Here is an 18,793-nt window from a genome sequence, read left to right on the forward strand (position 1 = left end):
ACGTGACGCAATCGTTACCATGGCCGCATTAAAGGGCCATTACGGCACTTTTATAGCATATTTGATGCTGTTATTGTATAATAGCGTATGACAATGCTATTCTAGTTCCACTTCTCACTGTATTTGAGTGTACAGAATTAGTTATTCATTCATTTTGTTATAAGTATGTGCCTTATTCATTGTATACTGGAATATTTACATGTTCTCTTTCTGTATTTTTGCAGAACCGCACACACACATCCACACACACACCCACATACAAACCAAATCTTCAAACTAAAGACATCTGGTTCAGTCCCTTTCTGGGAGCACCCTGCAGCGGGTCATATCCATACAGCACCCACTAGTTTCTTCAGTCAGCATTTTATCATCAAATGAAATATTACACGGCTTAGGGACTTTAGATCCAGACAAGACATAGAAAAACTTGTCCATGCATTTATTTCAAGTAGGCTGGAATACTGTAACGGTTTATTTACAGGTCTCTCAAAGTTAGCTGTCAGAAAGTTACAACTGATAGAAAATGCTGCCGCTAGGGTAGTCACAAAAACCAAAAAAAGACACCATATTACTCCTGTACTAAGATCATTGCACTGGCTTCCAGTTCCTCAAAGAATTGATTTTAAAATCCTTTAATGGTTCATAAGTCTTTGAAAGGTCAAGGTCCAAAATATTTATCTGACCTTTTAACCCCATATGAACCCCGTAGGCCTCTCAGATCAGCTGGCACTGGTCTTTCCTCGGGTCCAGAGTAAACATGGTGAAGCTTCATTTAGTGTCTACGCTTCCCAATTGTGGAACTCCTTACCTGAAAATTTTCATCGTGAAACGGTGCTCAACACTTTTAAGTTTAAATTACAGACCTACGTTTTTAACATAGCTTATGATTAATTTTAGTTTTTCTCTCTTTTTTTTCTTGATGTCTGTATGTTCAGTGTTTTATTGTATTTGGGAATTTTAGCCTCATTTTATGTTTTTTTTTATTGTAAATTTTTCTTAAATTGTTTTTGTTTGTTTGTTTGTCTTGTTGTTGTTGATGATCTCCATGTAAAGCACCTTGAGTTGTCTTTCACATGAAAGGTGCTATACAAATAAACTTGACATTGACATTGACCTGTCATCACCTGATGGGACTCAGTATTTATTGTCCACCAGAGAGTCAGTCTGCTTGGGTGCAAGTGAACTAAATTTACTTATTGCATCACATACACAACACTCAGTGTAGATGTATCTATTCTCTGCATGCACTAAAGAAAAACTATATAAAAAATCTCCAAATAAAATAAAAAAGTAGGCTGATATGTCTGCTGCTGCCCATGTGCAAATCTGCCTGGGAGTAAAACTTAGGTCTTAATGGAACTGATCAATCATCAGTACATCCAAGAATATGCGTCAGGAAACACCACAGCCAGAAAAAAGTTGTACAATCATTAACTTCTTGACATTTTGATAAAAGTCAGGGAATGAGGAAAAAGTCAGGGAATGAGGAAAAAGTCAGTGAAAGAGTGGCTAGTGAAAGTGAAATAAGACTAACAAGTACATTTAGATCAGAACTGTCAGAAAATACATTTTTATTTCCCAAAGAAAGCAGGATGAAACCAGGAGTTTTATTCCATCCTCCATCCGGGATGCTCTTCTCCAACATCTCCTCCCGTCCTGCGGCCGTTTTTATCTGCTGACGTACTGACGTCACACACGTCGGAGCACGTACGTTTGTCGTCATCAGCTAACAACGACAGACTTCCTGTTTTTTCTCTGAAACATGGAGCGGAGTTTCTACTGTTTATCCTCAGTCTTTCGGCAGACCTCTCCCCACCATGCAACTCCTTCAGCTTCCAGAAGACGTCCTGTACCACATCCTGTCCTTTCTGGACCACACGTCCCTCTGCCGTCTCTGTCTGGTCTGTAAAAACCTGAACGGCTTCATAAACCGGGACGCGGTGTGGAGGAAGGTTGCTAAACAGTTTTTAAACACGGGAATTACCTGGAACGGGACGGACAGGTGAGACATGTTGACGTGCATAGTATCTCACAGAAGAAGATGTCATGACATAATAGCAAAAATTCGGTGCGTGTACTCACTTATATATATATATATATATATATATATATATATATATATATATATATATATATATACAGACATGGACAAAAGTGTTTGTACCCTTCGGTTAATGAAAGAAAAACTCACAATGTTCTCAGAAATAACTTCAATCTGACTAAAGTAATAAATAAAAATTCTATGAAATTTAACCAGTGAAAATCAGACGCTGCTTTTCAACCATGTTTCAACAGAATTATTTAAAAAAACAGGCCTGGACTAAAATGATGGTCCCCCTAGAAAAGACTGAAAATAATGTGACCAAAGGGACGTGTTAATCCAAGCTGTGTCCACTAATTAGCATCACAGGTGTCTACAGTCTTGTAACCAGTCAGTGGGTCTATATATAGGCTACAGGTAGTCACTGTGCTGTTTGGTGACATGGTGTTTACCACACTCAACATGGACCAGAGGAAGCAAAGGAAAGAGTTGTCTCAGGAGATTAGAAAGAAAATTATAGACCAGCATGTTAAAGGTAAAGGCTATAAGAACATCTCCAAGCAGCTTGATGTTCCTGTGACTACAGCTGCACATATTATTCAGAAATGTAAGATCCATGGGACTGTAGCCAACCTCCCTGGAAGTGGTCGCAGGAGGAAAACTGATGACAAACCAAAGAGACGGATAATACGAACGGTAACAAAAGAGCCCAGAAAAACTTCTAAAGACATTAAAGGTGAACTTCAGGTTTAAAGAAACTCCAGTGTCAGATCGCAGCATCCGTCCTTGTTTGAGCCAAAGTGGACTTAATGGGAGACGACCAAGGAGGACACCATTGTTAAAAACAAACCATAAAAAAGACAAACTACAAACAAGCCACAAAGCTTCTGGGAGAATGTCCTATGGACAGATGAGACAAAAATGGAAGTTTTTACCAAGACACATCATCTCTATGTTTACAGATGGAAAAATGAAGCATATGAAGAAAAGAACACCGTCCCTACTGTGGAACATGGAGGAGGCTCTGTTATGTTCTGGTCTGCTTTGCTGCATCTGGTACAGGGTGTCTTGAATCTGTGCAGGAACAATGAAATCTCAAGACTATCAAGGATTCTAGAGAGAAATGTGCTGCCAGTGTCAGAAAGCTTGGTCTCAGTCGCAGGTCATGGGTCTTACAACAGGACAAAGACCCAAAACACAGCTAACAACACCAAGAATGGCTAAGAGGAAAACATGAACTATTCTAAAGTGGCTTCTATGAGCCCTGATCTAAATCCTGTTGAGCATCTTTAGAAGGAGCTGAAACATGGCGTCTGGAAAAGGCTCCTTCAAACCTGAGACAACTGGAGCAGTTTGCTTATGAGGAGTGGATCAAAGTACCTGCTGAGCGGTGCAGAAGTCTCATTAACAGTTACAGGAATCGTTGGATTGCCTCAAAAGGTTGTTCAACTAAATATTAAGTTATGGGTGCCATCATTTTTGTCCATGTCATTTTAATATATATAAGAATAACCTCCTCGCCCACCTCTCCCTCTGCCTCTTGTGGGTGGTGGTATGTGGGGAGGCTCATAATAGTATTCATCATACCTGATGAAGACACACATACACACACTTAGCATAGCATCACATCTGCATCAGATACAAAACAATATCCAGATTTGATCATCATGTGATTAAAAAAGGCAATATTTGAAAGTGGTTTGAAATGTATCAACAGTTTGTTAAAATCCTTCAAATGCATTTTTTAAAATAATCAGAAATCTGTTGATGACCTACAGTACCAGACAAAAGTTTGGACACACACTCAAAGTTAACGGGCAGGTGTGTCCACATATTTTACTGGCACTTCAATTCCAAGTTTTAATTTAAGTGTTCTAGCTTACATTTGCGTTTTGGCAGCTTGTCTCTGGGCTTTGCACTCTTTCCTCTTCTGGCCAGGGGGCTTGGTAAAGACTATTTCAATGTTCTCTCCTTCAGGGTCTTTGCCACTGAGATCAGCTAAAGCCTGTTAAATAAATCAAGCACACATTCAAATGTGTTTTCACAGCCACAGAAATAAGTTTATCTTCAGCATGAATGATTTGTAATGTTGTTTCTGTACCGTTACAGCACCGTCTCTTTCCTCAAAGTGGATGAGGGCATAATCTTTCAGTTCTTTTCTCTCTCCCCAGCTTTCCATACTGACTGAAGGCTTTTTCAAGTATCTCCTCTGTAACAGTGCTTATCAAGTTCCTCCCAAACAGCACCTTGACCTGGGAATAGACACACAAGGCTTTTTGTTTCTCCCTTCCTTCATGAAATTGAAAAATTCTAAAACACAAGAGATGGTCTCAGAAAATATGGCCACACATGATAGTACATTGATAGTACAACAACAAGGACCTAATCCTTACCTTAGCCATGACTTCTGGATCTGTGTCCTCAATAGGATCAGCCCACTCCACAGTAACCACATTTCCCCACACCTTCACCTTGCCACTCATCAGTCAACGATGAGCCTGAGCTGCCGTCTTGTGATCTTCGTACTCCAGGAAGCAAAAACCCCTTTTCTTCTTCTTGTCATTGGGCTGGTGGTACAATATGATATCATTTAGACCCTCTGCAAAGTCAAGAAACAGGGAGGGGAGGCAGAACAAAAGCAGGAGGAATTTTAGTGAGATTTTCTTTAGAAAGCTCTTTCCACCAAACCACTGACATCAAAACTACCTGTAGAAAACAGTCACATACAACAATTTGTCATAGAAGGTCTGCATTTGGTTCCTAACCTAGTTTCCTTGAGGTCCACCTCCATGTAAATATTAAAAAGCCATGGACGCCTTGCACTACCCTGTGTTGAAACCGTGCTTGGTTTTATGCTTTCAAAAGTAAGATTTTCACCATAAATGATGTATTCTGGCTGAGTTCTGTCCTTTGACAAAGCTAAAGTTAAATTAATAACATAGAGCCTTAATTTTTCCCCTTAAAATGGGGACAGTGTGTGGACCATAATCACAATAGCTCTGAAAGTTCAAAGCCTCGGGGACTCCCTGTGCTCTTTGAGAGACCCCCTAGGAGGGTCCTGGACCCCAGGTTGGGAACCACCAATCTATGCAATTGTGCTTCATTCATTAGCTGCCCTAAATGCTTTCATTGCAGTACTGATACCACAATAATAGAAAATCATTAGTAGCGAAAAAACACCTAGAGGAACTGTTTTCAAGAAATATTGCTTTAGAAGCAGACCTGCAAGAAAAAAAGCAAACAACTCTAAATAGTGGATGAGAGGCTCATGAACAAACACAGTATGGTCCCAACTGAGTTCACCACTGTGGAGGAACAGTGGTCATGAAGCAGGACTTATTTCACCCTAGTAAGCATATCTAAACCCAGGCTGATCTCAGTTTTTCTTGTCTTGCACCACCATAAAAAAAGTTTTTCACATTTTGATTCTGACACTTCTGTAATAATTTCACATGTCTCAGCATTCTGTAGGGACCAAGATCGTACACACAGTCCTTGTAGTTGTGAAGATATACATCATTTAATTTTGGGCTGTCATTTCATACAGCAGGCCTCGTCAAGAAGAGATTGATGAAACTATGATTGATGAAAATCATAGTTTCAGTTTAAGTTTTGGGGTCAGTCAGAAATGTTTCAGGTAAATGTTTTCTGCTAAAAATCTCACTGAAATTTTCATGTGTGCTTATGTGTGAAGTGATCATTTGAACAACCTGTAATCTTTAATGTGACTCATCAGATAAGTGATGGTCAGATGTTCCTCCAGTCATCAGGCACCACAAATATGCACATATGGATGTTTGATAAAAATGAAGATTATTTATTTATTTATCTATCATCATCGTCATCATCAAATAGATATTATGAGCATTATTCTGTCAGCATTCATATCTATTAAAATCCTAGTAATGTTGAATTGTCATTGCAGATATCCTCATATACCTCTGAAGGAGCGAGTGAGGACCGCCCAGAACTGGTTTCATGGGGTTTGCAAAAAGTTGGTTCTTCTCAGATGGAAAATCAGGTGAGTTGTTTCCTTCAGGCTGAATCAGTAAGCAGAAAGGACTGACTGGTGTAGGAGAGTGCCCTGTAGGTACCAGATGTACTCTGGTAGTCAGGTCTGCCTGGGGTCCGGCCCTCCGATGACATCACACTGGGGCAATGCCACTCAGACAAACGATTGCGCCCCATTTCATGTATGTATGATTATCAAGAGGCGTGTTAAACCCATAAAGCTCCCCTTGGCAAAGCAAATTTGTTCAGCACAACACAGCAGCCAGAAAAAAGGATTTGTAGAGTCCGGATCCGGATTACCTCCTGGATCCGGGGGTTTTCTTTAACACTAAAACCACCAAAACTTCAATACACCCTAGAACAGCCAGAGGGGGTCATTTTGACAATCTGCCAGCACAGCATTAAAAAAAAAACTAGGCCAATTTTTGAACCTATTGTAGAACATGTTCAGCTCTTCAGCTCTGTCCAGACCCTCCATCAGCCTGATCCCCCTTTAACTTAATGCTCGTGATCTTTCTCATTCCTGACCACACATAACTCATGTTGTTCTGCTGGAGCTGGATTTCAAACGTTTCCCTGTAGTCCTCTTCTCACTTTTAATAGTCTGTGTGATGACTGGTTGCCGCTGAATGATGGGCTTGTAGGTGGAGGTGAGAAGAACCAGATTATGTTCTGATCTTCCAGGGCAGAAGACCTGGATGCATTTTTAACATTTGCATAAACTAAGTCTAACATCTTATTTTTTCCAGTGGAACATGTGTTTACATGTCTGTTAATGAGAAAGCATGTTTTTTCTGTCTGTGAGAGGAAACTGGTCTGTCATCTGAGATGAGAAGTGTGGATCCAAACCTGCCACCCATCATTATCCAGACCGGATATTCCTTTCTTTTAGAAGGAAGGATATGACCCTCCTGATGTGGCTTCTGCAGATGAGACTGTAAAAGCCATTTTCATTGTTTCTGACTTCATTTTACTCTCCGTCACAGGGAAAATGGAGATCTTAACATGCATGATTTAGTTACATTTCCCAGCAGGATAAGTCTTCTAGGTTTATTCTTTCTACTGAGAAAAGACACAGTTCCCTTCTCCAAAGCTTGACATCCATATTTAACCTACGGGAAGAAGCTAACAAGCATTTTTCTGATATCCGTCTGAATATCCTTTACTAATGGTTGTGCTTTCTGTTTGACTTGTGTTTCTTACAGACTGTTGCCATGGTTGCAGCTGGATCGGGATTTACTGTTTTTGTCCCAGGCTGCTCATATTGGAGCGTATCGGCTTCACCAAGGCTCCAAGAGGCTCCAGCAGAGACCATCTGAAATCTTCTCCGGCCACGATGGTGATGTCTGTCGCTTTGTTCTCACAGTGTCTCACCTGATCAGCGGAGGAAGGTAAGGTATTCTCCTTCATGTTTACATGGAAATAGTAGCTCCGAATTGAGGTTTACAGAAGGCGGACGTGACGTATTTATGTCTACCGGAAGTAAACAAACTCCAGTTCCCTTTTTTTTTTTTCTTCATCTGCAACAGGGCTGCCCAAGTCTGGTCCTTGAGATCTACTATCCTGCAGCTTTTTTATACATCCCTTCTCCGGCACACCTGAATCAAAGGGCTGAATTCCCTCATCCGCATGTCATTCAGTTCAGCAGAGGCCTGGTAACAAGCCATTTATTTGATTCAGGTGTGTTGGAAAAGGGATGTATCTAAACGTTGCAGGATAGTAGATCTCAAGGACTGGACCTGGGCACCCCTGATCTACAACATGGAAGATCACAAAATAAGAACCAATTTTGCTCTGATTGTGATTCTAGTTTTTAAGCAGCAGCTTGACACCAGCATATAGGCCTGTTGCAATAAGTTAATTAATTGCACGGTAAGAAAAAATTAGCGCGACAAGTTTGCCACCACAATAATTTTAATTAGTTTTTTTTCTATCTTACTTTACCATGACTGTGTATGACAATAGGTTTCACTATGATAGGTGGTATAATAGGTATCTCGACTGAATGCTCTTGTTTCTTGTGGAGTGATCTCTCTTGTGTCATACTTAACAGCAGCATGTTGCAGCACAAGAGCCATTCAAAGGTAGCGGTACCTTCACCAACAAAGTTTCATGAATTCTCAGCTCATGAGTAGTAGCAAGCCAGAGAAACTTGGGATTTGGAAGACGATGGTTCGGATGCTCATTAGTTTCAAAGCTGAACGTGACAGCTGCACTGTGGGAGGACACTGGGTTGAACCGTGGTAACCCACTTAATCTGTGTGAGCCGGTATACCCCATTTGTTTTACAGGGCTGCCAGCTCTCACACATCAGCTGTGAGACTGACGCATTTGAGGGCCTTCTCACGCTAAACCTCCGATTTCTCAAGCTGAAATACACATCAAAAGCAATGCCGGCTAATTGAGAGGTTTGGTAGGATTCCCAGTGGGCCACATTACTCTTGGGCCGGTGTTCCAGCATATGTGGAAAAGTGCAGCATCGCAGCAGTGTGATTCATTCATTGCTTATAGATCAGTCTGACACGCAGTGATGAGGAGAGATATTTCAGCTTCACAAACAGCAACATGCTCAGTATTTTTTTTTCTAGTTTTTGTTTAATACAATGGTACTAACTGGCAGTCTGAGCCCCATGTTTAATATTTTTTTATATATATTTTGTTTACAGAACTTTATTATCTATCATTCTTATTGTGTTTGGTTTTTATTCATTGTTGAGACTGAGAGTCCATTCTATTTATTGTTTTTTTTATTTAAAATTTCTTCCAGTTCCAGTGTAAAATGTTCTTTAGAAATGAAAGTTTAGTGATTTTTTTGTCATTATATTAGTTGAAAATGATCTTAAAATGACAAAATGATTGCTTTGCGCAATGTTATTGTTTATCGCAATAATTTCTGAGAAAATTTATTGCACAGCAGCATTTGTTATCCTGGCAGGCCTACCAGCATACTGCTTCACTTTGGTCAGCTGAAGAGAAGAAGGGAGGTACAGTACCAAGTTTAATTCGGATTAGCCATTTTCGATCAGAATTTGGTGCTTACAAGGTCATTTTAAAGACGATTTCATTTTTATTCTGAATTAAAAGGGAATTAAAACTAATGTAAAAGTGGGCAATGTTGGTGCTGGAAAATGCTTACTAGTTAAGTTTTAAAGTGTTTTGTAAAACACTGTAAAATTCCAGACAGGGAACACTAAGTAATCGCCTGTAGCTATTCAGAAAATTGATAGTTGGATATAAAACGGCACTGCTGGGCGATATGGCACGAGACCCTGGAGTGAACAGATTTTCAGAGACCATCAAGAATTACTGCATGCTCTGTGATGCTCTGGTTTATCTGTGATGCTTTAGGACCTCTATCTCTCCGTCCTCTATGATGCTCTCTGTCCTCTCTGTGCTTTCAGACTTCTGTTGTGCTCTTGGTCCTCTATGATGTTTTCTGACATCTGTGATGTTTCGGACCTCTGTGGTGCTCTCCGACCTCTGTGGGGTTTTGGACCTCTCTGATCCTCTTGGTTGATATGATCAATATTTATTAAAGGCATTCACCTGACCTTTAATAGCCACCATGTGGCCCGGGCAAGGCATTCCGTCACGTGCACCGACTTCAGAGTTGATTGTGATTTCCAAATAGAAACAGGCGAAGTTTTTGTGCGTTGTATTTCCTTTTTTCCTGCGTACGTCTGTTGCTTTTTATAAAGTATTGATTGCCATCTCACATAAAGGATTATGATGTAATATACATGGAATCCAGCTGAAGATAGGCTTGGTTTCTGTGCAACGGAGTGGTGTTTATTTATGAGACAGTGTTTTCTAGGGTTGTAATCTATTCATTTAAATATTGATGATCCAAGCATGGATGAGTCATGGATCATTTGCCAGATGTTCTTCATGTGGAATTGTTTCTATTTTGTAAAATATGGCAATCAGCTGAGGGCAAAAGTAAATATCTAAAGGTGTAATAAAATTAGACTGTATTAACCTGGCTATTATAAGTAAGTAGTAAAAGAAATTTGCTCTGAGACTCTGAATAGGAGGAAGTTTACGCTATATCCTTTTTTTTTTTTTTAACAGATCAGTTTTTAAAATGATCATTTTCAATGTTTTGTGAATACAGCAGAAAGTTTAGTTGAGAAAGAAGGAGTCAGAGAGAAAACAACTTGATGTACATTTTACATTCAGTCATGATAACTGAAGCAGCTGACTACATCTTCTTCTTCTGTGTGTTAGTGATGGCAGGATCCTGGTCCAGAGCAGAAGAAGAGACTTCTCTTTGTGGTTGTCAGGTCACAGTCAGGAAGTGAACTGTCTGGACTCTAAAGATGGACTCATCATCAGTGGATCAAGAGACCGAACAGCACGGGTAAGAACACCTGTACAGGTACTGATGCACCTCAACATTTATAATCTAACACATTTATTTTAAAGAAGAAAATGCTTTTAAACATTATTTTGGTATGTTTAGTAACCCATGTTTAACCCTTAAAACTCCAAGTCATTCTTTTGCTATTTTTTATATAAATGCCTGGAAAACTTCTGTAGATCACCTAAAGAGTAAGTTATCCATCACAGTTTACCCCACAGAGTTACACACTACACACTATTGTTCCTGAGAAACTGGTGAGGATCTAAAGGTGGATTTATACTCGCGAGGTGTCTGCGTCACTGCCGTAAGTGCTGCCTAGCTCAGGTCTGACGCACCTTACCCATAGGCCTCCCCTTGGCAGAGCAAATTTGTTCAGCACGTTACAGCAACCAGATTATCATTTTGCTGCTATGATGCTGGACAGGACAAGTTAAAAAAAAAAAACGCACACTTCTTTCAAACATGGTGTGCACCCCTGCTACGCAGAGTAGGGCCCGGCTGATATGGATTTTTTTGAGGCCGATGCCGATTCCAATATTTGGCAAAAAAAAATTCTGATAACTGATTTTAAAAATATATTAATCAATAAATAAACCAAAATCTTGATTTTTGGTTCATTAATGCTTCTACCAACAAAAATATGAATTACATGCAGAACAATTTACTGTTTCACAACATTTTGTCCATATGTACATATACATACAGTATAAACACACACACACACACATATATATTTAAAGCTGCAAGTGTCTCTCTGGACCTTCCACAATGTCTCTAAATACGTGGCTAAAATATTTTTTAAATCTATCTTGTCATTAGGTTGGAAACCAGGGACTTTTTTTTGCTTTTACATCATTTTCCACAAATATCTACATCCCTTAGAAGAAAGTCTGTTTATCCTCTTTTTTTATAAAGGTTTTATGTTTTTCTTTATTTTAAAACCTAAAAATGGAAATAAAAATGTGGCTCTTCATTAAAAGATATATTAAGCTGACTTTTTGAAAAGTCTGGTAACATTTGCGTCTCTAAAGGAGTTTTATTTAGCTGGCTGAGGGAAAAATGTCTCTTTGGATTGGAAAGGCTGCAAACCCCTGCACTAAACACATAAACAGGTTTGGCAGCAATTTTCAGATAAAATATTTCTTCATATATAAAATCAAATATTTATGAGAAAGAAGGATGAAATGTTCAGGATTTACTAACTAAAAGGTAAAAAGTCAGCAGGATGAATTTAAAGCTGTGAAGCTGCTTCCTTCTAAACACAGAAGGAACAATATGTGATGAATATCAGCATCAGGTGAACAGACAGAAAGCAGGATGAGAATCTCACAGCTTCTAGATGGTGAGGAGAGAGAAATATTCACAATATGCACAATAACTTCCATCCATGCACCTTCACTGCTTCATTATCCACATTTCTGGATATAAATTCTCTAAACTTTCATTCTTAGCTTGACTGTTTAGCTTCACCTCTGCACCTGCAGCCTCCGCTACCGGGAGTTAAGGGTTAACATCTGGTTTCCGGGTGTAACGTCAGGTCTGTAGATGTAACTATAAACATGTGTGGTATCCACAGAAAGTCCAGAATCTCAGCTACCAGCTCAGTAAAACCATTTCTATCACCAACAAACACAGTTAAGACAACAAACAGCTCAAAGAGCAGCTAGACAAAGTCTGAAAATACATAAACACAGATGATGTTTCCCCATGAACACGAACAAACGGCTCCTCTACTGAAAGCTCACATCTCACAGATTCCACAGCTGGAAGTTTCATGTCGCTAGGACCAAGATTCACCGAACCAGAGGCAGAAGAAGACCCGATTTATGCTGCACGTTTTTAAAAGTCAGAAAGCATGTCTTACCTTTGCTGTCTGGCCTAAACTAAAACTGCATTTATTAAAAAAATAAATAAATAAAAAGTTTCTGTGTCTTTTGGGAGCAGTTTCCTGTCTGCATGATCTGCATGAGTTTAGACAAAGAGAAACGTCGGTTCTTCTTCTTCTTTCTTAATTTCCAGACAGAAAACGTCTCTTCATTTTAATAAACCCGCTCTCTCCTGATTACATCATCACTGCTGCAGCAGGGAAGAGAGACATGGACGCCATGTTTCTGTCATCAAAGCTGGCGGAAAGGAAAGAAAAAAACTTAACGCGCGATTAAACATATTAACAGCTTTAATTAAGCGTTGCATTAATGCACGATTAACGCGTTCAAGTGCCCAGCACTCTTTAAATTACATTTTCTTTTCTCCAACATTTTCTTTGCCATGAAATATATCCTGGCATAAATCACATATGAACCAAAATAAAAACCAGATATGTTTTTCTCAAATGTCAGAAAGACGTCATCTTTGATAGCGTTGTGTTTTATATATAATGGTCACCATGGTCTGGCACTAACTGTAACACAGAGTCGCTGTTACAGCCGCTCACGCTAGTATTTTCTGACAAAGTAAAACTAAGACATGACATCATGACGGTGGTGAAGACAGACTGTAATGTTAATAAAGTTTTAGGTGCTGCAGTGAGTAAAGCTCCTCCCCTCTGCATCCACACCTCTCCTCCTAAAATACGCCTCCACCTGCAGCTGACGGAGTGATGGACGCTCAGATATTTTATACACTTACGTTATTTCTGCAGTTACTGGCTACTTAGCTAATGCTACGCTAGTTTGGGATAACAGCGATGCTATTGCTGACATAGATGACTGGCGATATGTGTGAACTGCCGACATCAGCCGGTTCTTTATTTCATGCTCTTGATGTGCTACTATGGCTAAAAGTCGACATTGCAATGCTCTAACATTTTACATGCACATCCTGTTCTAGTGCTTCACACTTCAAAATAAGAGTTCCAGTAAGCCAAAACATTACAACGGGAAGTGCCTTAAGCTAATTTAGCACAACTTTAGCAACTTAGCGTAAATAAAAAGCTGACCGACACAAAAAAGCATGCGTAACTGGTCATTACACACTGAGTTAAACTGAAACTGGAGACATGCTGAGTCATTAATTTCACAACATTATTATAAATTTACCTGTTGGGAAGCTCCACTCAGCCCATTGCTGTAATGTAACCTGGCTAGCTACTAGCTAACCCTGCTGAAAACACGGGGATGACTGTGGGACTGAATGGAGTCAGAGCTCCATCTAGTGGACAAACGCTGCAAGGACATCATTCTGCAGACTCCAACACAACAGCATTTCCTGTTTTATAAGAAAGTATGACTAAATCAGCGTATAATCAGCAAAACAACGGCCAATATTGGCCATTTTGAAAAGGGCTAATATCGGCCGATTTAATCGACCTGCCGATTAATCAGTCAGGCCCTACTTACGAGTTTCTGGATTTCTCGATCTCCTTGCTGAATTTGTGTAGTAACCGCCTTTTCTAAAAACAACACCCATTGGTTCAAGTTTGCGAGAGCCTGATCAAATTACATCTTTGTTTTCTTCCACAAGCTAATAAAGACACTGGACGCCATTGTTGTTTTAAAACAGAAAATATGTACCGGAACTGAAGTGAACCATCAAAAGAACTCCGACCTGGTGAGTTTACCGGTCGATATCGCCCCTGCTGCCACCTTCAGGTTAGGAGGAGAAACTGCAGCACAACACCAAAGCGAGGCGTTCCCCCTATGCTCGAGTGGAGAGTAAACTCACCAGCGTCAGCTACGCCGTAGCCAACCGCACACAGACACCACACGAGTATAAATCCGCATTAAGCACTCAGGGATGCCAGCAATTTGGCAGAGTTTCAAGGGCTAAACATGTACATGTGCATGTACTGTGTATTACTGTTTGGTGGTTTATAGTCAAATATTTTAACTGGTCACCTTTTTTTTCTTGTAGATTTGGAGTGTGGCTTCCAGCACCCCCAGAGCTACAATTCCCATGTTTGACCGAGTCTGGTCAGTTGCTATTAGTCCCACGCTTAGGTAAGGATTTACTCAGAGCCACCGGTAAAGATTCTCATCTGCCATAAAAAGGGAGTCAGATAAAACACCTCCAGCTTTCCTCTTGTTGCTGTTTCACTTTCACATTGTGGATGATTTACCATTAATATTTGTTGTTTTTTTTTTTTTTTTGTTTGTTTTTGTTTTGTTTTTTTTTTTACTTTTGTTGGAAGGTGATGAAAAGATGAAGACTTCTATATACCAGCTCTCCACAAGTTAAACAAGTTATTATATAATAATATAATAATAAGAATATATAAAGAACATTAATGCAACAACACATGGGCGTCGCCCCTGTGGAGGATAATGGTGTTTTAACACGTTGTAAAGGTTCCACACCCGTATTCTCTTTTTCTTTTTTCGGGTTGTTCAAAACGCGGCTGGTTTAGTGGCTCTCTGGTCTTCTCTGTATCTCTCTCTCCTGTGGTTCTGTGAATCATGATGTGTGATGGTGATCAGCTGTTTGGCTTTTATGTCTCTTGTAGAGATTGTTTATCGTTCAGGTGAGAGGGAAACTAGCGGTTCATGGTTCATACCAGCACATATTTACCCCAAAGTATTGTTTTTGGCATGACCCTTCACTTTTTTTTTTTTTTTTTTTTTTTTTTTCTTGAGGGCATGACCCTTCTCTAACACAGGTGGTAGAAAGAATTTATACTTCAGCTATGCAGGGGGGGTCTAGAAAAGTTCTGAAGGGGGGCCAAGCAGGATCACTGCCAGGAAAAGGGGGGCACAAATGAGACCTTTATGTTTTTAGCCAGATCATCAGTTTTATCAGAGTTTCTTTCTCAGTATCAGCTGTTTAACTTCATTTGTCAACATCTGGTGGTTTATGACAGATTTCATCACTATGTGATCATGTGTAGGTGGTTGGTGAGATGATGCTGAATGAATTCTGAATTTGATCTAGAACATGGTGATGCAGAACGGCATATAGATGTACTGACTCTCAGACATCAAATGTTTAGCCAAGAGAAGGTCAGTTAACACTAAATATTTGTAGCATTGGCTTGCAGTAAGAATGGACAAATCTCAGACATAATTGTGGTTAATCACGACAGCCTTAGTGTGTGTGTGTGTGTGTGTGTGTATATATATATATATATTTATATACATACATACATATATGAGAGAGATAATATATATATATATATTTTAATTTTCATTTATTTTATTTATTGTCCTTATTTGTGAACATATTTACATTTGCATTACAGCTTCCAGATGACAATGGATCTACAAAATCTCCAAACATGTAATCCCAGTTCTGGTTTCTGTGGATCCAAACAGATTTAATCTGTCCATATGGTCACAAAGTGGACTTCAGACATATTGGGTTTTATTTACCTTGAACTCCTGAGTCAAGGACAGGATTTTTTAAGCAAGGGTTTAATTACTGCAACCTTAATGTGGTGCAGATTTCCTTTTGATTCCTCAACCATGCATGGACACAGACAGATGCAGAGAAGTGTAACATATCCTCCCCAACACCTGCTGCTCCAACAACGAGGCGGATGATTGGAAACACCACAGCTCTTTGGGCTTCCCTCACCAGCACACCGAGCTGAGCTTGGTTCACATTCAGGTCTTCATGTTGGCTGCTGTCTTCACATAGCAGGACTTTATCTTTCTTATGATCTGTTTGGGTTCAGTGTAGTGAGGTAGTTGCTTGGCTCTGTTCATGAACAGATGTTAGCATGTCCCAGCAGCCTTCACTAGCTCACACTCCGTGGTGAGCTGTGAAAACATTATCAGCTAAAGAAGCTAACAGTACTTTGTGTTGTGTTAACTGTAAACTAAACACATCCATTAGCTGCTGAAGGCCATCTGTAGGCTTTCCATGCAGCGTATGGATCCAGAGTTCGGTTTGACCAGATGTTTCTTGTGACCAAGAACAGATGACCATCTGATGGTGTTGGTGGAGACTAACTGCTGATGTATACAGTGAGAGTGGTGGAGGTGGTTATCTCTGGTTGTGTTGATTGGAGACATGTCTTTAGGGATTTACATCTTTATGCTGCTGAGAATCTAAAGGCTACTTGAACCATGTATTATCTTATATCTTGATGTTTGTGTATTTTCTGACTGCTGCTGACTGATGTGGTTTTGTGGTGGAGAAACATGGATCTGATGGAGTTGTTTTGTAGATGCTGTTGTCAGACTAAAGGTAACTGCTGGGAAGCCAAGAATAAACAATGCCTGATAGTGAATCTGCTCCATATAGTCAGGATGGACTGACCAGAGGCTGTTACTGGACTCAGAGTCTTTATGTCTACAACTGTTTAACCCAAGAGGGGATACCAGCAAAAAGGACAGGACCAATGACAATCCCTGTAACAGAGGTGGTTACCTGTCTGACTGTGTCAACGGCTGCAGATGTTGTGTGAGTGAATAAAGATGGTGGAAAAAGATCTTGTTTGGGTCTCATCTCTCTGCCTTGGAGTCAGCTCATTCATCTTTGAACTCAGTGTTTTAAAATATATTTTCAGCACCAGTTTCCTCTCCCTTGATTGTAATTTTGTACCGGTGGTTGTAGAGACCAGTGGTGTTAGCTTGTAGTGCTGCGACCTTGCTTACAGAAAAAGACGTCTTTGTATCATTGTCATAACGTGTCTACGGCACGTCTGCCTCCGACATGACGACCGCCACCGGGGCCAACGGCACGTCTGCCTCCGACATGACGACCGCCACCGGGGCCAACGGCACGTCTGCCTCCGTCATGACGACCGCCACCGGGGCCAACGGCACGTCTGCCTCCGACATGACGACCGCCACCGGGGCCAACGGCACGTCTGCCTCCGACATGACGACCGCCACCGGGGCCAACGGTACGTCTGCCTCCGACATGACGACCGCCACCGGGGCCAACGGTACGTCTGCCTCCGTCATGACGACCGCCACCGGGGCCAACGACACGTCTGCCTCCGACATGACGACCGCCACCGGGGCCAACGGTACGTCTGCCTCCGACATGACGACCGCCACCGGCGCCAACGGTACGTCTGCCTCCGACATGACGACCGCCACCGGGGCCAACGGTACGTCTGCCTCCGACATGACGACCGCCACCGGGGCCAACGGCACGTCTGGACAAGGAGCGCTGTGGAAACGGCTGCTCCGTCGGTCTGCCTGTTCCTGTATGTGTTATGTGTTTATGTTTTTGTCTAGTCTTGGACGGGTTGTACCGAAAACATGAATTTCCCTGCAAAGGGATTAATAAAGTATTTCTGATCTGATCTGATCTGATCTGATAACCTAAACGGTTTCTCACCAGGTAGTGTAGCAGCACAATATCTTCATCTGCATTGGTGTTCATTTTTTCTTACTGTGTTATCTGCTTCATAAACTCCAGGGCTACAGGGTCTACCTACCTGTTATATGCTCCATCTCTATATACATGCATGTTTAACCTCGTGTGATCAGGAATGCAGTAATAAGAAGTTCACCTGTACAGGTTATAGGGGATTTTAGGTTAATTCTGACATCTCACAGAAAACTGAATTTACCTAATGTGTAGTAAGTAATGACTGTTGTTATCTTTAACTTGAGCCACTTTGCTTGTCTGATTTTGGTCATTTTCCAGTATTTTAGAAATGAAGTTTGTGTTTAAGAGCTTAAAAAATAAACCTCTTTCATCCTTAAGTACTGGATTTCAGTCTGACATAGAAACTTATACTCGAGCTAATAAAACATCCAGAATAGTGGCAACTTTGCATGTTGACCTGTTGGTCCAGTTCAGGCCTCAGTGAATCTCTAAGATCTGAGAGGAACAGGCAGATTTTCCACATCATTAATTCTCCTATTTGATGGCTGAAATAGTGGACTGTGCTTCAGCCCGTTGCCTCTTCATAAAGGAAACTTGCCCCTTACCTGTCATTGACCAGCGGTCTGGTTAATTAAAACTCTTGTTGTTCTTCTTTTGTTAAATCTAAGACATCTGGTTCAAGTCACAGACCATATGAAGGCCTAAACTATAGCTAAACTTGTGTAGCGGTGGGTAAAGGACTGGCTTAAACTTCCATCAGCTTTTCTGATGGTTACTTTTGTTATTGATTACATGTGTATAGTAGAATTTAACCTGTCTATCGTCTATCATTGATGCATCTTGGTACTGTGTAAACTTCCTGATGAAAAGCAACATCAGTTACATCCAGATGTAGATCCAGATGAGTTTATTTTTAAACAGGGACAATGCATATTGATGAAAATATAAATGTAAATTGTAAGATTAAAGCAAGGCTCATTTTCATATTTAGTCCCTTGACAGGCCAACACAATACAACCAAAAAATAATCATAAAAATATGAACAAAAGCAAATTTAAGCTCACAGTAATGACAAGAATAATATTAACAAAATAAAAAGATAAGGGCACTGTTGATCTCCGACCAAAAGAAGTACCCAATCATCCAGGATCTAAATT

The 18,793-nt window shown here is 40.4% G+C and overlaps 1 protein-coding gene across 2 annotated transcripts in view; it reads left to right on the forward strand.

Annotated features, from left to right (window-relative positions):
* The first annotated feature begins 1,718 nt into the window (after positions 1-1,718).
* The window catches only part of fbxw4 (F-box and WD repeat domain containing 4), a 72,998-nt gene continuing 55,923 nt past the window's right edge, over positions 1,719-18,793 (forward strand). For both annotated transcript variants that reach the window (XM_042009670.1, XM_042009671.1), the window contains exons 1-5: positions 1,719-2,002; positions 5,967-6,062; positions 7,258-7,443; positions 10,280-10,412; positions 14,268-14,353. In XM_042009670.1, coding sequence (XP_041865604.1) covers positions 1,818-2,002; positions 5,967-6,062; positions 7,258-7,443; positions 10,280-10,412; positions 14,268-14,353 — 686 coding nt within the window. In that variant the 5' untranslated portion in view covers positions 1,719-1,817. The remainder of the gene's footprint in view (positions 2,003-5,966; positions 6,063-7,257; positions 7,444-10,279; positions 10,413-14,267; positions 14,354-18,793) is intronic.

The sequence above is a fragment of the Melanotaenia boesemani genome, chromosome 16, assembly GCF_017639745.1.
Source record: "Melanotaenia boesemani isolate fMelBoe1 chromosome 16, fMelBoe1.pri, whole genome shotgun sequence".
Lineage (NCBI taxonomy): Eukaryota > Metazoa > Chordata > Actinopteri > Atheriniformes > Melanotaeniidae > Melanotaenia > Melanotaenia boesemani.